Source organism: Diachasmimorpha longicaudata, chromosome 4 (genome assembly GCF_034640455.1).
Source record: "Diachasmimorpha longicaudata isolate KC_UGA_2023 chromosome 4, iyDiaLong2, whole genome shotgun sequence".
Taxonomy (NCBI): domain Eukaryota; kingdom Metazoa; phylum Arthropoda; class Insecta; order Hymenoptera; family Braconidae; genus Diachasmimorpha; species Diachasmimorpha longicaudata.
In genome coordinates, this window is record NC_087228.1 from 10,565,597 (window position 1) to 10,592,078 (window position 26,482).

The 26,482-nt window shown below is 40.4% G+C and overlaps 2 protein-coding genes across 5 annotated transcripts in view; one reads left to right on the forward strand and one right to left on the reverse strand.

The window, feature by feature from the left end:
• LOC135161437 (uncharacterized) overlaps positions 1–25,260 on the reverse strand; it is a 103,488-nt gene extending 78,228 nt beyond the window's left edge. Inside the window, exons 1-2 of the mRNA XM_064119000.1 lie at positions 24,896–25,260; positions 7,736–8,270 (exon numbers count right to left, since the gene is read on the reverse strand). Coding sequence (XP_063975070.1) covers positions 7,736–8,045 — 310 coding nt within the window. The 5' untranslated portion in view covers positions 8,046–8,270; positions 24,896–25,260. The remainder of the gene's footprint in view (positions 1–7,735; positions 8,271–24,895) is intronic.
• Positions 1–26,482, forward strand: part of LOC135161438 (uncharacterized) — a 72,358-nt gene that overhangs the window by 34,096 nt on the left and 11,780 nt on the right. For all 4 annotated transcript variants that reach the window (XM_064119005.1, XM_064119003.1, XM_064119002.1 and 1 more), the window contains 2 exons: positions 352–851; positions 920–1,583. In XM_064119005.1, coding sequence (XP_063975075.1) covers positions 352–831 — 480 coding nt within the window. In that variant the 3' untranslated portion in view covers positions 832–851; positions 920–1,583. The remainder of the gene's footprint in view (positions 1–351; positions 852–919; positions 1,584–26,482) is intronic.

Genomic DNA, 26,482 nt, shown 5'->3' on the forward strand with positions numbered 1-26,482 from the left:
TCACTAACTTTTAATGAACGTCAATGAAGTGAAAACGCCTGTTTGAATTCCGCACACCTTTTACAGACATTTTCAGACACTAAAAAACTTCTGAAGGAAATAAAAATTCATTTAACTTCGAACTGGACCGACGTCTGAGCATTTTAATTCCTCCCTGAACTCCGGACATAATTTCAGACGTTTTCAAGTGCCTGAAAAATGTTTGCAGAACCTGCAGCATGTGATTTTTTTGAACCTTCAGACTAGAATATTCGTAGAAGATTTCTCTCACTGAATTTCCACTCTTTTACTTCCCCTCGCACAGTCCCAGTAATTCACTCGAAATAAAAATCAATTCCCCCTTCAATTCAGCCAAATATAAATCCATCAACTCACCCCAATCCTCCCTCGTCTACCTGCCCCTGTGAACCCGTTGATATTGAACCGAAAAAAGGTGGTACATGGAGTAAAGATGACCTTAGGCAAGTACATCAAGAACGAGTGACATTGGATGAGAAAAAGTGGGATAAAGTGGACGAGGAAAATGAAGTTGCCCAGGGCAATGGAGAATTTTCAGTCACCTCAGCTTCCCACAAGGGTGAAATACTCTTCATTCGTGCCCCCCGGGAACTTCCAAGCATCAGAATGAATACAGTGTATGAGTTCCCAGATAGGCGAATAGGTGTACCGTCGAAAATGTTATCCGAAGACGAGGATCAATACAATACGTGTAATGGAAATGTTGAGGACAAACGGGGGATGGGGGATGAAAATATCAATAGGAGAAAATGCTGTTGGAAGGATAGGGGAGCTTGTCTGATTGCTGAAACCCAGGGGATGGGGAAAAAATAATCCTAATTTCAAAATAAAAGGTATATTGTGGCTTTCAACCGGAATATTTGTCCTTTCCCGATTTTTTCATTTGAAAAATTTTTTTTAGGCGCTTAGAAAAGGGTGTTTTTTCACCCTCTGAAGTAGATCCACCACGTAAAAATGGCGGATGCAATCGGAAAGGTCGAATCTGGTTCGGAATAAATGAATCATTCTGTCAGTGTAGATATTTCCATTTGCAAGGACGGCTGACATCCACTGAAATTATCTACTGCATAAAATCGGCGAGGACATAACTATCCCCTGGAGTCAATATCCTGCGTTCTCACACCATTTCGAGGGACATCCACACGATGGATTTACCACTCTGACTCAGTGATTCGAGAACAGCCCTGGGAATGACGAAGGGAATCGAGTCAGAATGCAATCGGACGTGCGTTGTGAAGGCAGCTTGTTCCATCCTCTGGAGTCTGTATGACGGAGATGAGACGCCTGAGAGAGTATGATTGTACTTTGTCTTGAGGCTTTATCGGTGAGACAGACCATACCATAGATATTTCTCAAGAAGTACTCGTACTTGAGCCATCCTCGGACTGTGGGGGGGTTGGATGCCTAGAAGACAGTGGGATTTGTCACAATCTCAGTCCGCCGCCGACGGTGAGAGACAGCGGTACTTCCTGGATGCCAGCAGTTTTCCACTTGAAACGATTCATTGCCCCCCGGCAAGAGTGAAATACAATTGTTCCCATTGTACAATGTATACATCGAAAAAGGTACCGGCAATGTTGCAGAATATATTTGGTTTTACAGACGTACCGTATGGTTTAATAATAACATTTTCTGTCCCCGTTCACATTGGCTCAGAATACATAAATATGAAAATAGGAAAATTTTTATTCCAATGTGATGTATCGGAAATTCAGTGTTCATACGTTCTATAAATCATGGCATGTTCTATGTATTATTTCAACACATGTTTTCAAATACCTAACGTCAATCTCACGTCGTAAATCATGCTATCGATGTTGCATGTTTTTGCGAGAGTAATATCCAATGTGAAAGGGGAGTAAGTGCAGGTGAGCGAGTGGAGGCAATTCACTGTGAGATCAGGGAAAATTCTCAAGATCTTAAAAAATTTCCCATTTTGAAATTAAAAAGAACAAAAAACCTCATCGTTTCCCTATAAGGACTATCTGCAGCTGCAGGTTATGAAGCAGGTGGCCCTCAATATTCCTGTTGATAATTCCAATTAAAATTGCCACAAATGTCAATAAAGTTCATCCGGATGAATAATGAAACTAACATGTCGATGTGAAAAATCGTAACCGGCCGCATGATCCTTCACCAGCATCCCTCGATAAAACATCCTGAGTACGACAAATGATGGTGGTGCAAGATCCATAGGTTCATTTGTCTCTTCAGGAAGTGGCGTGTCGCAAGGAACAGCGACTCAATGAATTTACTTGAACGTCAGACAACGAGATTTTCTCTCACCCGTGATATTCAATCTATGAACATCGAACCAAGAGATCCAGCAAAACCCGAGAATGATGAAGTGGTAAATTCGTACATTCAATTGAACTTGTACTGGAGATCACTGAAATGGCCAATTGAACTATCAATGGGAATCGTACCGTCAAAGGTTGTGCTCATTTCCCAAAATTCTTGCATCCAGGCAATTCTCATTCCAACTTGATAAGGTCTTCAACCTCCATGAAGGGTAGAGACCGGAACGCTTTATGAGCCATTGAGATGCCACGAAACGTAATGGGGAAATGGCGCTCACAAAGGATACCTCCGAACTATTCAACAATATACTCGGGGGGTATATCTTGACGTCGCTTCCTGGTGAAGGCATGCGGTACCAATTCCTTTCGTATCATCACACCCTATTATCTGTGATAACACAGCGTGAGGCTGGGCTTCAACGGGGTTGCAAGCAGTATCGTTGGATATTTACACGGTGGATCAGCCGTGGGAAATAACAGCGCTATGCACCAGTGTCAATACAACGATTCACTCGACATCGTTGAAGGTGTAGAGAGGAGCAAGAGGACTGGAGAACTGGAGATTAATTCTTTTCTTCCAACCGGTTGGCATTGTTATTTTTACCCGAGATTCCTTCCTAGCGGCGACTGATCTCAGAGGAAATGTGAAAATATTTCACGGTTGTAATCTCTGTGATGGAGTAGAAAGAAATTAGTGGAGAAAAATCGGGGATTTCTGAGAACAAACAGCTTTATCAATGTTGATGTTTACAGAGCTTTCAATGAAGCGGAGAAAAAACTGTAATTTTTACAGAATTTTGAGAAATAAATCAAAAACATCCTGAGTCATATGTAAATCTGGGAGTTTCATGACAGTCATGAACCGAATATGAAAACAGCTCCCAAAAGTAGACATCATCTTATCTCCATTGCATTCTTTATTCATTTCCCACACAAGGGCTTTCTTGAGCCTTTACAATCTCCTGGTACCATTTGTTTGCTCCACACGTATTAGGAATAAAGTAGTTCCTGTATTCGATCATGGAAGGAGATTTATCAATCCCCGGGTCCTTGTTTGGATAACACAAAACTGAGGGGTTTGACAGTGAAGACAGGAGGGTTCTCTAAAATTTTGTGAGATTCACAAAAGCTACGAACTGACATCCCAACTGGATCAATCGACATCCACCTATAGCATCAATCTGGGTACTAAAGTGCGCCGTGGATAAAAGTCTCATGAAGAAGATTTCTCGTAGTTTTTTTTTCTGAAGCAATAAAGCTTTCCTGTATTCGTTGCGGGATTCGTTGTTCTAAATTCAATATCGTAGAGGACAATTTATCGTAACATGATGATACAAAAGAGCTGGCCAGGGACTACCAAACAGTAAAATTTAACGACCAGATTGGCAAAGTCCAGTATCGAAGAGTTTCATGTTGTACAACCATAAATATCGGTGACAGTGCTATTATCCTGCCTGGCTTTTCATCCTAGTTTTTTGTACTCCCATAACAGAGGTCTTTTATGAGTTTTATGCACCTTCATATACCGTCAGGTGTCCGAGTCAAAATATTTTCTGGGCGTTTCCTCTGATTATCCATTAGAGCTTCGATTAAAAACGTAATGGTTGTACTTGCTGGTCAAAACCGGTTCCAACAATCCCACTTTATCCACTGCTGGGCAAAGTTATTCCTTCAAGTGATAAAATCAATAAGTAAAATCCCTTCATTGGATTACTTGGTGTGATGGGAAGATTGAGACGATGAGGAAAGCGTAAAAAATCAATCCTCAATTTTTCCAAGGGCCTTAAAAATCCATAAATCACTCAATACCCCGCTCCCACCATTCTAGTTCCTATAAAATCTGATTATCGATGAACTTACACATACGCTATGCAATACGTTTTGCAAACGTGGGAGATGATGTCGTTGCTCGTATACATAGCAATAACCCAGCAATCGCCCGTTGGGGCTTTTCGCAACACTAAAGACAGATTGCATTATCATAAATCTCGTTACATGGTGGCCCCCTCGCGTGTACTTTACGGTCTGAAGAATCGAGCACCTCGTACAGTATACAGGCATAAGATGTTCGCGGCACATCGGAGGTTCAAATGCAAAAAGGTGGATAAATCTACTCATCGATTTCACGTATGATGGAGAGAGAGGGAAAGAGTTATCAGTGATCGACGACGTTTATATGCAGACGTTTCCATAAAACTTTTGTTGGTGTACGAGTCTAAATGTGAAAGCTGGTGCAAAGTACTCGGAGACCAGAATTTTCCAGGGAATGTAGATAAAGGAATAACCGATTTTCATGGACGAGAGGAGAAAATGGAGGAAAAATGAAATCTCATTATTTTGTAAAATCCCAGAGATCGCGGGAAAGAATGGGTATGAATGTGGGACGAAGGTGGGAGTTTATGGGAAAAAATTATCATGAATCATCGGAATAAAACGACGTCGGGGTCTAATGAAACCATGGGAGAAGCGCCCTGTGACGGTTGTGGTTTAACGACCAACGCAAATACCACAACATGAGGTCAAAAAAAATTAACCATATCCAAGATTTTTGGCTTTTCCCTCGCTAATGAAATATTTTTCTTCTTTTAGAGTGATTTCATTAATTCAATGTTATTGTCAGGGGAAATGAAAAGCATCAATCATTTGGAAACAATAATTAAAATAATAATGGTTTATGTGAAAGTTACGTGAATACTATTAAACGTGATAACAGTACTGAACATGGAGTGTTTTGAGCTTCTGGGGAGAGGGGTACTTCCCTCGAATTTACACACTGGTTACTGCTTAGTATGCCAGTGGAGAAGTCGACGAGGTGGTCAGACCGAAGTGGAATGAAGGGATGGTTGTGAAGATTTACTCTGGAGAAACAAAAGATCTAGAGATAGAGGTTTGAGGAGCCTCGGAGTGGCCGGATACCTATTTGAACTGGTCAATTCACTGCAAAATATCTTTGCCTACCCTCGTCTTCATCCCCATTTGGTGTTATTTCTAGCTATTGAAGCATTGTCAGTTCCAATGGGGTTATTTGGAAATGACGTCTGGCAATTTAACGCCAAATTGCTTACTCCCGAAATTCCATTTTCCGGGACTGATAACTGTAATTCGTAAAACTTTACTTATCAACTTGATATCCCTCATATATTTCGAGGAGTGGAAAACATTTCATAACTCGATATTCTCATGAAAAATTCCGACAAATTTCCTACTGTCAGTGATGGTGTTTCAGAAACATTCGAACCCAATATCGCTTTCTGGAAACTTTTTTTGGAACAATCTCAAGTGTTGGCAAGAGTGCCTGGTTCATTCATAATACTTTGAATCGAAAATTTTCCGAGCAATTGAGAAACTAAAACTGTAATAAACGATTTCCGGGCGCCCTACTACCTCTCGTTATGACGAGTCTAAGGGGAGCCTTATGAAACAGGAGACGCTGGTAAATCCTCAACGCAGTTGCAACAATTTCCCCTATTTACTCAGAAAAAAAGGGCTCTACAGAAACTTCCCTGAAAAGTGGTAGCAGAGATTTTAACTTTGTCCTGAGTTTCCAGACAAAAGAAAACGATTGGCAAAGTAGTGAACCGATTCGTTGTAATTCTGCGACTAAAGGAGGCACAACTTGCCCTTTTATTTTGCCTTCGCACCCTTTCCAAAGACCAAAGCAAAAAAAAGCAGAGGAAAAGCGCGGGGAGAAAGTTTTTTCAGTTCTAAAGAGGAGAAGGCAACTTGAGCGGAACCAATAAGGAGCTCCCGTATCGAAACACTTGGAATATGGGGGTGGTTGGAGTGCAGCAGGAGTACGCAGCTTTTCGATTTCCTGGCTCGCAGTGGAAAAGAGTGTAGCAAATGGAAACCCCTCCTCCCCTTCAGATCAGTGCGGATTTCAAAGAGAGCCAGCGCTGCGACGAGTGTTCTTCTGTGTGATTGAATCGCCCGCAGGGGAAAAAAAAACAAAATTCGCAAGGGGTTGAACGGGGGAGGGAGAGTAACGTTTGTCGTTACATAAGACCAAAGTGTAAAGACGTAAAGAGGGGGAAAAAAGATACTGAAAGAACAAAAATGTGAGAGCGATGGGAGAGAAGGATAAGAGAAATAGAAAAGAACCGCCAGTTTGCCTTCTGTCTTTGATACTCCAAGGAATATCCGGTGAATTTGATTCTCTTTGATATCCGACTCAGTATCATCCGAATGAAGCGCGAGCCAACAAATCCAGAGAAGCAGTTTCCCATTTTCTTGGAATTCAGTTGAAAGAAAAATGTGCGGGAGACCACTGGATTGGCAAACATTTGATATTGACCAGTTTGAACATATGTAATGCCTAATGTCCGGCCAAGTTCGCAAGTGCGGTTTCATACAATATATGTGTAAAATTACTGCGATAGGGTACTCGAGAAGGGGATGATAATTACTGTTACAAGCGGCTTGATTGCAGCGAACACAAGTATCCTCGTTACACTGTAAATTCTAGTGGTTACAAGGGACCAACTTTTGTCATCCCTTTGAGCGTCATTAATTTTTCCGACCGATATCATAACGATTCTCTGCACTGATTATTCAATCCATTTGAAGCCATAGAATGGGGTGGAATGAGTGTTCGTTGGGGTCGAGCGCCTTAAACAAAATGGAAAGTTAGAAAATTAAATTTCTTCTTCCTTTAATTAAGCGAGACTGACGGGACTGATCAGACAAGACGAGACTAAGATCCAATTACCGAAACTCATGGAAGACCGAGAGGAAGTAAGATAGAGTTACAAGATACTGAAGCGTGTTTACTTTTAACAAGATCGAGATGAACTTCGACAATCGAGGAAGACATCGGGATTATTAATATCGATGTTATTTTAGAAGAGCTTCCGCGAAAAATGAGCTACGGTACCAATCGAAATTTCTTTTCAATATTAAATTCCGCTGCCTGTTATTGAACTCATAATTTCGCTCCAACGCTCGATATTCATCCGGTATTTTTTATTTCACAACATCACAGAAAATTGCAGCTTATATTGATCCACCAGTGCTGCATTGCCGATATCTGCTCATCTAAATCCACTTTACCTTGTCTGGCCAATCAGAAACTTGCGGATTATGCGTATGATAACGAAATTAGCCGAATCATTGTAGCGTCGACCACTCCGGTTAATTCGTAGAGCTACTTGTTCCGAACTTGTTTAATTCGACTGAAGATTGAGGATTTTCTCTTGCCCATCGTGCCCCGAATACGAGAGTTTAGGGAACAAAAGAAAGCCCCTCGAATAACAAAGGAGGAGCGATGAAGCGGAAGAAAGAGGAAAAAAAAGTGGAGTTGGTCCCAGCGATTCAACTTAACGAGAGGTAACTCAAGCTTTGGTGGAGGGAGATATCTTCCACGAAAATCGGGGTTAGAAGAGTTTAAAGATGGCAGTTGTGCTTGTTTTATTACTCACTGTATTCAAGCTCGTCCTGTTCAACCAGGTAGCCCGTGGAATTATAGACATGTTGGTCCGGCTTAGCTGTGCTCGTAACCGCGGCACTGGTTAACGCCATGGACGGATTAGTTGGAATTGTCACGCTATCGCTAATCGGCCTGGCTACCATGGTGGGTGGTGATGGTGATGGCACTGGTACCAGGTTACCCTGGTAAATACGAGCGTCCTGGCTCAAATGCTGTGCTGTTTCGGTCGTAATTATTCCAGTGGTTAAATTTGTCAGTAGATGCCGGAGAATTCTCCTCACAGCTTCATCCGATTCAGCCATTGCCCGACGATTGAATTCATTGGTTCAATTTTTTGTTACTCCAATCACTTTGAACCCCCTCATTACTCAAATTTTGTTTTTCACATGTTTTGAGGGAGGAAAACTTTCAAGGGATTGTCACTGATTTATCGACTTCACAATGCACTTTATTCACTTGGGGAGTGGTTCGCTTTCGACGATGAAGTTTTCGATTGATTCCGGATCCATGTGATGGTGGGGTATTGCCTGGAACAGAAAAAATTTATTCATTGGATTATGGAAATGGTCGGGGTATTAAATGAGAGAGTTTGGGAGGAGTTTTCCATTTGCATTGGTAAAAACATGTGGTTAATGAGACTTGATTAAGGTAATGACATGACGAAGTCTGTGTTGAGAGAATGGCTTGAATGTTTTAGAATCATAAGGGTAGGAGAAGAGGTCTGAAGGTAAAGTCAGGTGACACTGAAGTTTCCCACAGAAGTTTTATCTTCAAACTTGACTTATCCATAAGGTATTTTTTACCGTTCAATATTTACCGGTGAGCGAGCGTTAAAACATTCATTTCTGCCGGGTTTGCAGGTTTACCATGAATATTTATCTCCGTATTTAACTTCTACCGAATGTTGTGAGAGAGTTCATGAAACATTCAAGCTAAGACTCTGAAAACAAAAGCTTACATTCGAATCGACGATTAATGAGTCTGTTAATCAGTGCTCTTAGGAACATTGGGTATGGTGCCCCCTGCATTATTCGTGAGCATAAGTATCGTACGGATATATGTCTCACTTCTCATTTCAATGACTGATTAACACGTCTCGACTGGATGGTTGAACATCCAAAGTGGATGACATTGATTATTAATGGATTGGGTTCAGGTTCCGGAGTATTCGCAGGTAACCAATTTCAGGGTAGAATGCTCACAATAGGACGGTATATTCATATCAACAAAAGGGGGATAATCAAAGCTGTACCGGATCCACGGAATCGCAGAGATGGCAATACTGGGATAAATTAAAATAGAATTCGTCATCTTGGATCATTATCTCGGGTATCTATTCTGAAAATTTGCAGGAGTAGGAGGTTTGGACTGAGATTAATTGGATGAACTTGATGAAAGTTTTTTTCTATCTACGAAAAGAAATTTTACTCGAAGAAAAATAAATTTCTAATTTTATAATGATGACCACAGGATATAATGAAATAATTTGTCCTCAGACTCCCTCAAGTAATTCAATTTCGGATTTTCCCATGCAGATTTTTTCTGAATTTTGTATAACTTCATTAAGAAGAGTTCCACCATTACTTTTGTGATAGACTCATCTGCAGGACGATATTCTCTCGAAAAGGGGTTTTTCGTTTTTCTCATTTTGAGGAGAAACTTCATTATATCGTCGCACAGAGCTGAATGAATTTTCAACATCAAACGACACGAAAAAAGGTATTTTTTGCGTCAATGTTGAGGGAAATTCAGATACAATTCTTTTTCCCCATGCATGAATTTCCTTTGATATTTTTTATAAAATTAATTAGATCGAAAAAACTTCCTTTATCTGTCAAATCTTTGTTAACATCGAAGCGACGCATGTAAACCGAGTAAATGGCACATAATGACTCTTTATTCCAAACAAAAAATCTTTCAGAAAAGATTTATGTAACTTAAATAAAGACTGCGAGGGGCGTTCCAAAAAAAAATCTCTGAGTATTCTAGGACTGGCACTGATTCTCTTCAGCGTCACCTCATGCACGTCCCATCAACGTCGTATTATTATCACGTTGAATTTCCTGCTTCCCACTAATTATCCCTGATATGCATGTCATAGATCCATGAATTTGCCTGATTTTCTTTGATGCTATCACGCTCTCGTGCGTCCCAATTTTCGCTTCGCAGGCCTCACCCTCACCACCAGCCCTGAAGTATTTGTTATCGTCCCCCTGTTGCTCTCTACCAGGCATTCCCCTCACGGTTATAACCATCCCCATCGCCCCTTTATGTTCATGAAAAATATATTTTCATTTTAAATAGAAAAAGAAGAAAAGGGGTGAATGTCCTGTTTTTTTTTCGTCTTTGGCACTTCGCATGTTCAATTTTTTCCAGTTCGGTTTTGTCTGTCTTTCATTTTCTGATGTCAGAATTGCGGGATAATGTATTACCTCGTCTGACGTAATATAAAAGTAATACTGTAGACGGGGTTCTCGATGCTGGGAGGCAGACCGGCTACTTACACTTGAGCAACGCAGCATGGACGAGGGGATGATTAAAACTCGAGTGTAGAGTATATATCGTTGAGCGAACAGAGTTGTGGAACCGGGAAAACCCTCATTACACGGTCCACTTATGTTTCACGTTGACCGTTTATCCATTTATCGTGACACCGTTCATTGTACACCCTTTATAAATATTATGCTATTTATTATCCATGAGAATTTCCCTTTAATGTTTTGTAAACATTTTTCAGACACTAATATCAAAATAAAATAAATAAAATAAAATAATGTCGACTTGGGAAATATCGAACAATAATGGTCTGTCGGCAAAAGATAGCCGACTTCAGGTATTCGTAAACAGTCGGCGCAATGAAAATAGCATTTACAGTCAACTCTCGCGTCGGCTTAACAGCAAATGGTCAATGCACATCACGATTATCATTAAAACGCACCTACGTATTTATCGTTCAGTGCAGTAGTGCGTTTTGACCGCGCTAAACCCACTTTATGCTTCAGCAAAATATGTCCCATTGCCACCCGTACAGTCACCTCTTCACCCTTTTCACTGTGAAGCAACATAAAATGCAATGGCACACTAAACATACACATAGAAGGACCACCGTTGGCTCATGCACGGACGAGCGCCGGCTGGGACTGTTAAATACAAACCGATATAGATGAAATGCAACATCCGTCGAATCGCTGATATCGTCGATTCCAATGCAGTGGCTCTCGTCATCGACGTACAGTTCGAGAGTTGGGGGAGAAAAAAAAACTACGAAAGTGGTTTTAAAAAAACGAGAAACGAAGAACAACGAAACAAGAAAAACGAACGAACAGGACTTTGCAAACCCAACAGCCTGCGCAATTGAGCGATCACTGGAAACTGGAAAAAAAAAGGTTACGGGATAACGGAAAGAGATTGGGGGAGGGGTGAGAAGGGACTGGTGAGTAAAGGGTGTAGAAAATCCTTCCGAAACTGTTACCGTTTTTCGATGAACACCAGTACGCCATTGTCCGCAAAAACGCTTTGTGTGTTTTTACTAGAACATTTAAATATTTGGATGGTTGAAGTGTTTCGGCCCTTGTCTGCTCATCTGTTTGACATGGATTCTGTTACTTACGTATGGAGAGTTTTTTTTTTTATTGCACCAAAAAATTGGAATACAGAGGAATGAATTGATGGAGATTCATTGATATTCGTTTGTCCGTTTCGTTTGCAGTGAGCGGTTAGACCTTTTTTTATACCTTTTATGACTATGAATATTTTTCAAAGCTTTACCGTGGGTTGAGTTGAGGCTGGACCTCAATCAAATGAAATTTAATTTTTTATCGGGAGGCTAAATAAATTGGTATTTATATGTGTGTGTAAATGCACTGACAATTTACTCAGAAGTAAAAATAAAATAGAATAAAAGTGGTCAATTTAATCTGGGGCTCTGAAATTTTGATGAATGGAATTGTTGAGGAAAAGACAGCAGGGAGTCACTCTCCCAGTCCCAAATCATAAATCCAGAGCATTCCCTTCTCTTCCCTTCACAGCATTGAGTTTATTTCGTGTGAAAACCTCACTGAGAGCGTAAAAACTAATGGAAGTTTATGGTGACAAAATAGCTGTACGCGACTGCTTTCCCCCCTGTAATTTTCAGTGGACACCGGCCTAGCACTACGTAAGCAACCACCTCCTGCAAACAAACACCAACATCTTCCCGGAGGTGCATTCTACCAACAGAAACACAAATGCGTTAAGGAAACAAATTGGGATAATTAGTCAATTGTTCGTTTGTCGCCATGAACAGATTAATCTTGGCGACGTTTTCAGGGGTAGATTAATTCGTATATCTATCCTATCTCCACTCCACTTTATATTGTTCATGTTGTGAACGATCATTAGTCAGTGCGCCCTCACCCCCCATCATTTTTGTCACGAGACGTTGTGAGAAAACTGAAGGGGAATTGTTATGCGACAAAAGTTTCAACAAGGGATGAAAAACAGAAAAAAAAATTGAGAAATAAGCCCCAAAATCTCTATCGTGACGAAAACTTTATAACGAGCAACAACGAGTAAATCCCACTGGCCAAAAAGCAGTCGGAAATTCAACAAGAGCAAAGAAGACTCAACCGAGTGGTGAAACGAACAAAAGAAAAAAAAAATGTTTTGAAAAGTGGAAGTTTCATTTTCGTTGTGGTTAACGAAAACTTTTCGAAAGTGTATGGACGCTGAAGGAGGGCTTGTGTGCTTCCCAGTCACTTACTCATTCGGAATTACTCGGCCCACTCAGCCCTACACTCTCTCTACCCTAAGGAACAACCGTGATTGCATGAATTTCCATAATCGAACCAACCCCCTCTGACTAAACGAGCCAAGTCCAAACGAGTTGTTTATGTGGAGAGTTCCAGACGCAAAATGCACATTGTCATTGCATTAATTACAAACTTGGAAACTTCGGGGCGAAAGAAAAATTGTAATTATCTTTCTTATTCAGGGCTCGAAGAGTCGCCTTAAATGTTAAGAGTACGTAGAGGGAAGTTTCCTATGAAAATTCTAATGAAAGGACTTTTTAAAAACCCAAATTCCTTGATTATGAAGAAATTACGATAAGTTTCTTCGTTCTGGGACCAGGAATTAATTACCCGAACGATTCCCTCAATGTATCGAACCAAATATTTAATTACACTCACTCATTTTCCTCCTCCAAGAGGCTCTCACAATTGGATTTACCTCGTTATTTTATTTTCCAAACTGAAAGCAATATAAACTCTAATCAAGAGAAAATTATTCGAAGGAACTAATTGGTGTTGATTATCACGTTGTTCCTTTTGCGGTTCTCGAGTACGTAATTACCGGATATACTCGCGGATTCCATTGGTGGAGAGTTCCTCTCTTGCAATCTGTTATAATTGCGCCTCTCGGAAGGTACGAAACTCGGTTTCGCGATCCACAGTTCCATCTATCTTGTGGGTCTTATTTCAACGCTCTCTTCTGGATTTTCTCGATTTTTTTTCGTCACTCACGATCCCTCAAATACGGTGCCATCTAGGTGGAGGATAAATGGCACACGAATGTCGCTGCCGAGTCCTTGAAACCATTACCCAGCGTTTACAGCTCAGCCAGGTATTATTTATCCGAAATGTCTCTGTCGATGGGCACTAACGCACACGCCGCAGTCACCCTTCAGGCCCTTCGCTCTTCACAACGGCATACACAATGAAACACATTTGGGGTCTCATAACTGCCAAGTTTATTGTCTGGAATATCTAATATTATGATGGTAACGCGTTTTCAAGAAATCTATTTCTCTCTTTATGATTGTGTGTGATGTGTGCGGTTAAAAGAATTTTACCGGATTATTTTTTCCTCCGATATTTTGATAACTAATCCCCCCGAGCTGTTCTCATTTTTTTTAATTGAATGAGAGTAAGGGGAAAGCGAAAAAAATTAGACTGGGTAATGCCTCCTGTTGACAATTTATTACCAATTTTTATTTGATCGTCCAGAATCTATTTGATTGTTTATGAATGTCTGAGCTCTCTTTCCGCCTCTGTTCATTCATCCTACGGTTCGTATTCGCTGCATCTGAATTTCACCGGACGCCTATAAAATATCAATCCGTCCTATAGAATTTATTTCCTTCCCACAACAGCTGTATCTACAGTTGAATATATTTACCGTTCAGTTTAATGCATTGCAATAAAAACTATATTTTTATCGGATTTTTAATAGCCCGATTGTAAAATAAAAATCGTGCATATGATTTTCAAAGTCTGAAGTATAGTTTGAGCGTAATAATTGATGCTCAATATTGAAGTTGAAATAAAAGTAATATGAAAAACTTTCAGAAATAGAGAGGCTGACCCTAAAAACAGCCATTGAACTCCGAATAAAGCGTCATCGTTCCAAATATGAAACAACCGCACTGAGTACATCCGTCACAAGCGTCATCTTCCCTCCAAAAATGGTCTCTCTTTTTATTTTTCCCACTAACTTCAGGATGAATAGACATCCGCGACGCCTGCGGAAATAACCGAGTGGTGTACGGCTCCAAGTGGGAGAAATAATAATGAACGCCCGGAATTTTTTTTCTCTTTTTTTCACCAGCTCCGTTGTACCTGTCACGTGATCATGATCGATAACGGGATGAGTTTGTGTGTTCCCTACTTTTCGGTTTCCTATTTTTATTGAATTTTATTTTATCATTTTTATTCTCTCTTCTTCCTTCATTTTTTCCTCCCCTGAAGTACGGGAGAGGAATACAGGAAGAAGGGCGTGAAGCGGCAGCGATTTCGATGGGGTCGCAAAGTCACGGGGCGGACCAGCCCCACAGCCGCGGTGGAAAGCTATGAAATACGAGACTAGAAAATCAAGTTGGGACGCACACAGGTGTTCACCAACATACATGTAGCTTTGGTGTTTGTATTTCAACATTTTCGAGCAGTAGAAAGCCCATGACTGGAGGCACTGGAGTAGCTGGTGGCGGTATTACTCGACGAGGAATATTGCAGACCGTTGTTTCTCCGGATTGGCTGGAAAAATTGTATTTTTTTTGTTTCCAAACGTCAGCTTTGTTGTCGAATGATTTTTTTATTTTAGGATTTTCATTTTAAAATATCTATTCCTGTAGAATCAATCCACAGAAAAAAATATTGCTCACCTTTTTTTCTCTTCGTTTAGTATCGATCGAGGTAATTTGTCAGATTTATGCGGAAACATTTTAAAATTGAAACTGGAAAAAAAACGCTGCGGTAAAAAACAAAGGAAAATAGCAGAAAAGCGATGGGTAATGGTTTTGTAATATCAGTCCACAGTTTACTATTGTAACTGAATATTGAGAGACAGCATTCCCTGGAAACAGGATTCCAGTATAACGTCGATTCCCCTGGGGGCCCCTCTGATTTTTTTGCAATAAACGAAACATGGGAAAATTGAAGCATTCAACCCACTCAAGCAGGAGAAGCGATGTCTGCCTATCATTCACGATTGCAGTGGATATACCTGAGGGAGATCAGACATGAGAGGGACCCTTACAACTATAGCCCTCATATAATGGAGGTACATAACAACGCGGTGCACGGACATAACTATCAATATGAGTAGTAGTCCCTCTTATCGTGCGACATCTTGAAGATCCCCAGGAACGCGAGTAAAATTGTTAGCTGAACTGGAAGGAGGGGAAAAAATATTCCTTCGGCAATTTCGTTGTGCATAAATAAACGAGTTGAATTTTTATTGCGCAAAAATAACGAATACGAAGGCCAAATAATTTTTCCAACAAACGTGACGAGTTTGTTTGGACGCAAAGAACAGCCAGCAATGAAAACCATCAAATTCCCACTCTATCAATTGAATTCTGCTGACGCGAAATAAAGGGCATAACGAAAAAAAAAAAACATTGCACAAAAAACTCCTAGCCATGGAAAATCGATTAAATTGACAGAGAAAATATGAAAAAAATCCAATTCATCTCATACCCCCAGAATGAAAAATAAAAAACGGTTTAAACTGTCCGAATAATTTGTACTTTGACCTTCTATTATTCATCAAACCGAATATAAAGCGACCGTTATATTATTCTATTGTTCAAAATACCCTTAACTTGACGAAAACAACTCTACCCTAGTCTTCAATAACATTAATAGTATTACAATAATTAATCTTTCCACTAATTACTGAATGCAGAGATAACTGTGAGCGAAGCCACCTATCCAACTATCGAATTTTATTACCTTTACCTTTCATTCTCTCCCTGCTCTATCTTTTTCTCGAAGCTCTCGTTTGAAAGACGTTACCGTCCACAAAATTCTCAGTGATCTGATTTTTATGATCACTCGTGAATTTACGAGTACTCGACGAAACGGCTCCACTGCACTTCTTAATGGCTTGATAACCTCCCACCCATTCGTTCCCCTGCCACTGCTAGCCTTTGCTGGATGCCATGACTTGTACCTCGCCATCACGTATTCCAAGATGGTCGATTCATCATATTTTTATGTACCTCAACACTCTCCTAGGCATGATGCTTTCACTCTGCCCTTTACAATCCCCGGAGTGTTACCTCTCGTTTATTTTAAAAAACACCCAGAAGGACAACTCCCTCGCCCAGACCACGTCTGCCACCATTCCTCCAACTTTATTTAATCTTTTTCATTTCCATTGAATGACACAAAAACGCCATTATTCGATTTCACTTCTATCATTTCTCGTGCGCGTTCAATCGAAAACAATATCTGAAAAATACGATTTTCGTCTGAGAAAAACTGGGAAAACTCCTTCACTTCTTTTCTTTCTCGCAACCACCCACTGACATTTGTATGCTTTTTTTTCGCGACAAGAATATATGGGGAGAGAAATAAAAACTGAGGAGAAAAGAGATGTGATTCTATAGGTGAAGTTCCCATTTGCGATTTTCATCGAATTTTCAAGCGCCTCTTGAATACTCGCTCCCCAGTGCGTGCTCCCTTGTCATTTCGTTGGCTGTTAGAATCCTATTCGTCGCCTTGATGAAGTTCCATTGAGGATCTCAACTCATCGAAGTAAGGGGCCCTTTTTATTTCCTTTATTTCCTGGTGCCGGGTGTGCTACTTTACCCCGCGAATCTACACCAGTTTCAATGTATTCTCATCTCGAATGCACTATTCCATGACCTTTTTCCCACTCGAATCGAAGATTTTAGAGGTTCCCGAGGGCTCTTGTCTGAAATTCTGTTGACACTGGTGATTCACTCCATTCGTTTCGCAATAAATTGAGTGGAATAAAAATAAAACGCGAAACCAAAGAGTAAAATTCCAATCTATCGAGCGCTGACAACCAGCGATTGAATTGAAAAATGACCAACAGTCGCCAGAGAAAATTCAGTTATACATTTGCATATTATTTTACTTTATTGAGTGATTGATATTCCATTTTTGTATTTAATAATTTAAAAATACCATTTAATATAATATGCGGCACTGAATTGGAAGCTCACGATTGAATATCTGTATTGAAATGGATGGAAACGATGTCAATTTGTTTAATATTTAACAAATCGATGGACCTGGCGAATCAAGAACCCCAATAAACGTGATCATGTACATAAAACCGCAGTAAAAAAATAAATGGATGGAATATGTGAATGGGCTTCCGATGTAGTGGAAAATATTTGAAATATTCGGCATTGTTCTCGTAAGCAAACGAAAGAGCTTTCCGGTCATTTCGATAATTTACGATGGCCGATATGAAGGGAGCCCACCTCTCGAAGCACCACTATCATCCAAGCACAATGACCAACAATGCCCGGTACTATATAATCGTTGGTTGGTATTGTAAAGCTGCTATGCGGTTGAGGGTATTGTACTTAAGCTTCAACCCCTCGGCTGAGTCAACTGCATGAATAACAACAAGATGTTGGGATTAATTCAGCTGGTTATTTAGAAGAGAATGTGCATTGTTTAAATTGAAGATTCTCCGATAAATATAGTCCACGGCCTAATTAGGAGCGAAACAACACGGCCGCAATTGTTCATTCGAAACGCCGTCCTCATTAGCTCCCTGAAGAGGATTAGGTTGAGCTAGAAGAGTGAATCATTATTTTAAAGTAAATGGCCCATTTACTTGGGAGGATATCATCTACGATATATGATATTACAACCCACCCCCTTTCGAAATGCAAAGAGTACAATTGAAGAATTTTCTGGAGGCAATAAATTCTGGTCTTCAGGGAACGAGAAATGAGGGATCTTCCCGAAAAAAATAGGATGTCATAATTAGAGAGGTTCAGTTGGTCGATATTTGGAATCCAGGTAATACCATATAGGAATCCGTGAGACAGAATATTGGATTATCAAAGCCCTGAGGATACATATCAGATTACCGAATATCACAATTCGATCCGAGCGAAACTGAACAGCCACCACACGTAGCAATGGCAGCTTTGACTGAGCATGGCAAATTAACTCCCATCATCAAGAGCATGTTGCAAGTCTTGAATTCCATCCATCATTCCGACATATGAAACCGCCTATTCGGGACCCATCCTTCCCTCCTGCACAAATTTTAACATGGGAAGAGTTCCAGATTCAAAACATGATTCCCTAGTTTAATTGGTGAAACTTGATAAAATAGACCACTCCCAATAGAATTAGTATTTCCACAAATGCTATCAATGTTCCTGATCCCCGTGATATTTCAACATCTGATTGGGATTAAAAATTTTAACGACAGTAAAGAAAATAATATTGTAAATTATTCAAATGAGAAAATAAACATGAAAATGCTACATTGAATGCTCGGAATGAGTAATTAGTGCCACGCGAGGGGTCGGATAAAGAGCTCATTACTTCTGCCGACGACGAGCATTTCCCGAAATTTACCCGTGATTTTGTCTTTGGAATTAGAGCGTGTGTAAATTGCTGCTTTCGTGAATAACTAAATAAGCACGAAATCCTTAAATCTTCAAATACAATCAAAATCTTTTTAAATTCCAGACGAACAGGTGTCCATGAGCCTCAATTTATAGTCGAGAGAGTCTGAGTAATGTCTACAAACAAATTGGGAAAATCAGATATTTATTTTTACGGTTCCAATTATCCTTAAAAAAAATTCCCTGTCGTTGAATCATCTATCCCTTTATATGACGTGATCTGCTCAGAAAAAGACGATTGATATTATCTATCCAATTTTCTCATTTTCTCGACTCACCGATTTTCATGAGAACTACGAAGGGATTGATGATCCTGAGCTTCAGCGTATGCTCCTTTGCTCGGTCGTTTGGCCGATCGACGGGTGGAAAAAATGTGGGTCAAGTGAGAATCATTTGCTCTGAGGAGAAAACTAGTGAGGTTACCGTACCACCACTGCAGATCCGTTTTCCATTGAGTGGACACTAGAAGCCCTTTGGCGCTGGCTGAATCGAGTGGGAGAATATATACAACCACTCGAACCATCTACACGTGGTTAATAGGGGCCACAAAAAAAAAGTGCACCAAGCTTTAACTCTCCCTTCATTGTCTAATGAGGTTAAGTACTCCCAAGAAAGCCTTTCTACTGTTCCACTTCTCTGTCCCATTTTTTTCCCTCAAATTTACTGCAAAAATAGACGATAGAAAAATAAAACCAGCGCTTTTGTGGAAATAATCGAATTATGGGGATTTGTTTCTGGGGAAAAAAAGTAAAATATTTTAATCGGATCCTGAGAAACATTTTCTCGTTATCCCAACTTTTCTGGCGTATTTACTCGCATAGTGAAGACATTTCTCCGATAAAAGAACGAATAAAAATTGTATGCGAAGAACAAAGTTGAAGATAAACAGCTGGACAAGGCAAATTACCGCGAAACAGCATTCAGTTCTGCGGTGGAACTAAGGAGATTGTGCGCCTCAGACCTACCCCCAGCCCTTGTTTCCCTTCTCTAATAGTAAAATAAATTCGAGCCCCTGTCCGGTCGGGATTTTTGAACTTCCGGAAAGAGGCATCAAATAAGGGTCGAAATGGTGGCAAGACCTTGACTCCTGACAGACCCTTAACTTTTTTTAACAAGGGTTAAGGGGCTTGTCAGTGAAGAGGTCTATTAGAAGGGCCCGTCGCACCCTCGGTTCTGCATGAGTACGTGAAAAACACCGGATTATCCTCCCCTAGACAAAATAGTGTATTGTTTTTCGTTACCAATCTATTTTGCCTACCAGACAAGGACCTGTACTTTCCCCAGAATATATTGAAAGTTCATTTAAAGTTGAATACATTGGAAAGTAATTATTTAAAACATTTTATCTATAAAAAAATTTTAATCTTATACACAGGCAGATTTTCCAACTCGTGATATTGCACGTCTCAAGGGATATGCACCAGTACCTAGAACGTCTACTTGAAAAAAAAATTGTTCAGCTGAATAGCGAAGTAATCATTAAGTAAGGGCGGAGTTGTTTTGAATGAAACAGCGAGGCTGTGGCTCGCCGTCCAATTTTCCCAGCAAGCCACACTGGCATTCCACAGTCTCATCCCCTCGGCCCCCACTTCCGACAGTGCCACTACTCACCCTTTAATTCGCCTGGTACTTTTCACCGTGACAAATTTCATTCTTGCCAAGGTACGTGCATCGAATAACTTTGCAGCGGCCATTTACAACACACCCGAGTCATGATGAAAAAGGAAAATAGGAAAAAATGAAGTGAATAAGAATAAAATGAGTTGAATAGAAAATAAAACGATGGGAGAGGGACGAGCAACAGTGTGAAGACTACAAATTAATGTCTTTCGTGCTCGTTCACTTGACAGGTCTAATATAATCGAGTTTACCCCATCTTATCGCTCATTTTCCCGGTGCTATAGTTACTCGTCATTAAATAAATTTAGCCCGTTCCGCAAAGTAAATATTTTAAAGTAGAAAAACCTTGTTCCTTTCAAAAATAAATATTTGCCAGCCCTTGAAAAAGATTACCAATTAAGTGATACTGATTGAGTTGTCCTTTCCAATTATGGATTGTATGCTAAATTGTAACAGTTCAATATTCCTTCAATAACTTCGGTTATTGAGAATTATCAGACGATAAAAAACGGTATCGAAATCGTGGGAATTTATCCCCCAGTAGCAAATGAACTGATGAATTTTTTATTTCATCTCTGTAACGAATAAAAAAAAAATTAAGGGAGGAAACACAGTTTTGATTGCCGCGTGCTCCAATCAACCGAATTCCTCTCCAACCCGATGGCCCTCGGAGCCTTTCTAGGATCCACACGTGACTCACAGTTTGTGGAAACACACACAGCGCGTGATTTATCTGTCACGTATATTACAGAAGGGCGGAGACGCGAGTGAAAAAAAATATTGAAAAAAAAAATTGGACGGCATTTAGATTGGTTTTATTCGAGAGGGTCTGAGAGATATAGAAGGGCGATTGAAATTGGCCAAAGTGGAAATGGCGCAGTGTAGTCAGACACTGGATGTATCCGAGCTGATCCAAGCGTTGAAAGGCAGTGGAAATAGCCCCAGAAACGAATGGAAAAAAGAGGAGAATACGTACAAGATGGTGGTGAGAGCCCGGCGCTTCCTAAATGGAGGATAGAATGCGGTTCAGGGGACATAAAAGAAGTGCGATGTATAGCCAAAATGTAAAAAGGAGAAGGAGGAGGGATGAGGAAGCCAACGGACCGAGGAATGGGTTGAAAGAGGCGACCGCGCGCGGCCAGCGGTCGGGAGTCATTTCGTGCCAGAGAGTGAACTAGTTGAATTCCTCGGTTGAAAACTCATTTTCTCCACTCTACCCCTTCCCCCCCCTCTCTCTCCCACCCCCTTTATCCACGGAATTACGCAAACGGCGATTTCAGCCTAATTGCTATAGCAAACCTTGGCTAATTCAAACAGACATAACCTCGAATACTGAATTCAAAGATTTGACAAACTTCGTTAGTCCAAACTAATTTCATTTAGAAATCTCCGTGGTTTTGCAGGATTTCCGGAGACTGCTTGAAGATAGTTTTGGAAAATCGGAGGGTCTTTGCTCAATTAAATTCAATTCTTCTTATTAGACAAGGGGGGAGGGGGCTTTATTTATTTATTAACAGATGGAGTAAGTACCTTAGGTGGGTCATAGTGTTCTCAATGCTATTACGTAAACAAGAATTGCTATATTAATAAAAAATTAATTCTGAAAAAAAATATTGGTATTTGGATTTATTGCTAGTAGATGCTTTTAATCATCACAAAGCATTCCGTAGGGATTCACTCGCACTACTGTTGCTCTGAATCGGATACAATAGAGAATTTACCACCAGCTTCTGTACTTTAATTGTGAATGGAATTGAAATGAACATTCAGTATGAAATTGGACGAAATTTTTGATTTATTAAAAATTCCACGCAATATGATTACGAATTCCTGTAATAATTGGATACATCCAAAGCGTTTCGATCTTTAATATTCCGTGATGTTGGTAGGCGTCAGTTGATTTTTTTATCTGGAATATTCCCGGAACATCAACAAAGGCCATTAATTAGTTCCTATCGTGAAGAATATCAGGGGAATGAGGGTAGGGAGAATGCAACTCCTCTAAATTACGAGAACATAAATATCGTATGCAAATTAATCGAGTTTATTCGTCAACGAATGTTGAAAATTAATAGAAAAAATATAAGTTTATACGTCGGTAGAAAATAATGCCCATCGTATCATCCAGATGACTTTGATCGGACTAATCAACTGGCCTTAATAGAATTCAGTAGTAAAACCCAGCGTGCCATGATGTTGCCACAAGTGTGGCCTGAAGAGGGCCCCACCTGGTCCGAAACGTTGGCTTTTATTACAGTAAAAATATTTTGCTACACATCAGTGACATCCCGAGGCCACAAGATCGACCAATAAATCCTGATCATAAAATCTATAAATTTTTATCACCTCGTTAATCCCAATTTCTCTAATAAATTTTTCAAAAAATATATTTCTTCAAGTACTTCATCACCCGGTGAGTCAAGCATCGAAGGCGTTAATCCAGGATATCGATTTGATCATCGCACACCAGTTCGAGTATCTGAAGCGATTAGGTGACGCTATGAACCGTACCATCGCCGCGACTCCCCGCGGGGTTTATTAACGAGTGAAATATTCTCCCAATCTCGTCGATATGACACGTGTCGAATTGGCTTCGTTGCCTCGGAAAAGCAGCCTGTCAATGATTTATGGGAGTGCATATCCGAGATACAATTCCATCCACCTCCAACCAATCCACTGACTACCCCACAGATTTACCGTTTTCACCAGAATCTCTCGCATCGTCATTTACCCGCGCAACTGTGCATGTGCATACATTCGTGAGATGGAAATAATGCGTACAACCGTAATGAGTTCTCCCAACTGTGGGATTACAGGAAATCTAAAGACAGAAATTTTCAAAAAAAAAAAGTTCCAAAAAAATTTTGCTTGAAGACATCAAATTTTTTGCCCAATCTAGAGCTTCCGATTTCCTCCAGTATTTATCCTAGAATTTTCATAGAAAATTTCTCTCCGTGTAATCTTCTCCCCGTATCATCACGAACCCCAAAAACATTCCAAACAATCGACCGCACTCACGGCAAAACGTAATTTCATATTCCGTAATAATTTATACGTTGATTAAATTTATCCCCGCTGCTCTTGGCCCCTCATTCTCCAGTCTACTGGATATACAGATGAAACTGGAGATGCTGTGGGAGGCCAGGTAGGATGACCATACGTTTACAGTACCCACTGGTAGAATTATTCGGTTCGCGTTGTGGCCATTATCCACACACACCCACACCAACAAATCCCCAGTACACATAAGCCGAAACGTAAATTCGATTGTCCCACTGCGCTTATATCCCCACAGCATGACTATTAATTGCGAATGCACTCGGATGAGTCTGAAGAGAAATGAAGAGATACAACCTTCGGCCCCCTTAAACTTTCATATAAAAGGGTTGCGAGAGGGAGAGAGTCTGCTGCAACATTTTCTGAAAGTTCTATCCAGCTATTTCCTTCTTCTCCTTATACACTTTATCCTGGTAAACGGAGAGTGCATGCGACCGCTCAGAGGCGCCGGTCCGTGTAATTGAAAAACAACACTATCCGGTTATCTCTGTCTCTCTCATGTTCACACTATCCTCGACTCCTCGCAATGCGACGTTATTCGAGTTCAAGGCGGAGTATTAATTCATGGATATTCCTTCCGGTTCGCGCGAAAACATAATTGACTTTTATATTCAACACTTGGCATTTCTGGGGGTAGTTTTTCAAGATTTGGGTCGCCGATTTGCAACCGAGCAGGAGCTCTGCTCTGTTGAAAATTTAGGTCGAAATTTCGGACGATAATTTTGAATTTTTATTCGGTTTATGTGAAATAGATTTTCTGATTCGTCGGCTTTGGAAAAAAGTCAGAGGCTCGCTCTCCTGCCCGCACACTTCACAGCACATTTGTTATCGGCTTTGCGTTCCCCAGGACATCATCAAATCAAACGAATATTTAATCACGTTGTCGGAATTGCAGGAACAAAAAATTATTTATATTTGTTTAAAAAATACAGGGTAGTTAGGTTAATCAAATACCGAGTTGATGAACAAGTGAAGCAGAGACAACCGGGAAAATGGACCTGGAAAAGTTAGTCCGCAGATCGATTAATCAATCAAATCACAAATCAGGAAATTTCGTGAGGTTTAGATGCTAATTATCCTCTAACATAAGAGCAGTCAACGTTCAGTGCAGCTTCTCTACAACTCCGAGGTATTTTTTGTATTTTCGTTCATTAGAAAGAGTTTAAAAAAGGAGAAAAGAATCATGTGAGAAAAGGTGCAGAGCTTTAATTGCTTCAGGGTCTCGTACCATTTAATTGCCCTCACTCAACTCCCACTGGAGCATGAATGACACAGTATCCCACTTCTTAAGTTCCTGCCCTACTAACTCCCCCTACAAACAATTCCAAGCCAGTGAAAACAATAAAAAAACCCGACTCAAAAAATCCTAATATTTTCAGTTACACGAAAACTTCCTGTCAAAGACCACGTTTACGATCCTTTTTAGAACTTTAATAGCCCTGTAAATGTCAGAACTTTGTCCACAGTTTCAGTGATACCTGGTACTTCACCAGTGTCTATTTACTCAACGGAAAAACTGGACTTTCTGTCACTGCGTTGTTGCAGTGTCATATATGGGACAAAAGGTGAAGAATAAAAATAAAAGCTTACCAAGTCACGTGCCGTTGGGTAATCGCGGTCAAGGGATTTTCCACATTCCAAAAGTGTTGAGACCCTTTTTCTCTGGGTCTGGAACTTCAAAACTCACAATTTCAATGAAAAATATATTAAGAAACTCTATCAAAACAATAATCAACACTGATAAGTTTCGAAAAAAATGAATAAATGTGAGATTAAAAAATTAATTTCAAGTTAAAAACGAGATGACAATCACGACTTTATTATTTTATGGGAAGGAATTTTTAATTCATCCTCAGGAGATGGAATTCACGTGAAAATTTTCAATATATGCGCCTGATGTACGAGGGAAATACCGAGCGCGAACACGATCGACACACCTCTCACGAGAAGCTGATACGGACCACGGAAGGGAGGCTGTGAGACTGAGATCCAACCGCACAGTTGGCACTGCGCTGGCGCACACATACAGGGGAAAAACGACTGTACCATTTTCCCTCTATTCCTCTCCCTCGTTCACCCCTTGCCTACCCCATTGCAAACGCACCCCTGAAGCGCAAGACCCCGATTTCAACCCTCTCTATTTTCATCGCTTTCTCGCGTCGATTTTCATCTCTCTTTCTCTCACCTCCGACGAAAGACCACAGTGAAATGGGGTGAGCGGGAGAATTGGTAGGGGGAGGGAAGGAATGGGAGAGGAATGAGGGAGTTTCACCCACTGCCGTCAGTGACATCGTCCAAGAGCCAAGAATTAAAATTACCTTAATTTTCCCGTCATTCAATTACCGGGTACACGAGCCAATGACGCGAATAAAAGCACAGTTTTACATTGAATGGAATTGAACGTTTTAGTAGGTTGAATTCTCATAGAAAAATTCCTCCATCACTCTTACCCTCCCCTTACCACCGAGTAAACAAATAAATTTTCTGAACTGCAAAAGACTAATGAGAGTTTTGCAAAAGTATTTATCCTCTATTTTTCAAAGCTCTCATTTTATCGTTTTGCCAACACCGGCTAATGGAAAACCCCCGAATGTTCCCTCCCCACTCTTTAAACAAATTTCGTAGTGGAAAATAACGATGAAAACTATTTTTTAAAAAAATCCTTTGGCTATTTCCCCTAAATACTCAGAAACTACCATTTTCCATCGTTGGAAAAGCCTTCTTGGCCGCCTGCCAGTTACCAATTACAAGTTGTTTACTTGGACGTTCTCGAAAAATGCAAAACATGAAAAGCCGGTAAAATAAAAACTCAAGACAGTAACGGGGTAATATTTAGACGATATTTTAAGAGCCCCGGGGATGAAGGAGCTTAAGAATACCAAACGAATCGAGAGGACTGAGGGAGCTGTTGATAGTGTGAGGGTTTCCATTAGGAATGGTTAATTACTATCGCCTCCACTAGCGGCCGGTCTCGGCGAACTAATTAACGACTTTACCGTGATTTACCCTTGGAAATATCTCACGTAAAAATGTATCGATGTTGAAGCGCCTAAAGGGTGGGGGCAGGAAAGATCCCACTTCAGTGAGGGCCATAATCAATGTAGAATTTGCATTACAACGACAAGGGAATCCCTTTCTTTGTTAAAGTATGCGATGTCCTGGTAACAAGGACGCAAT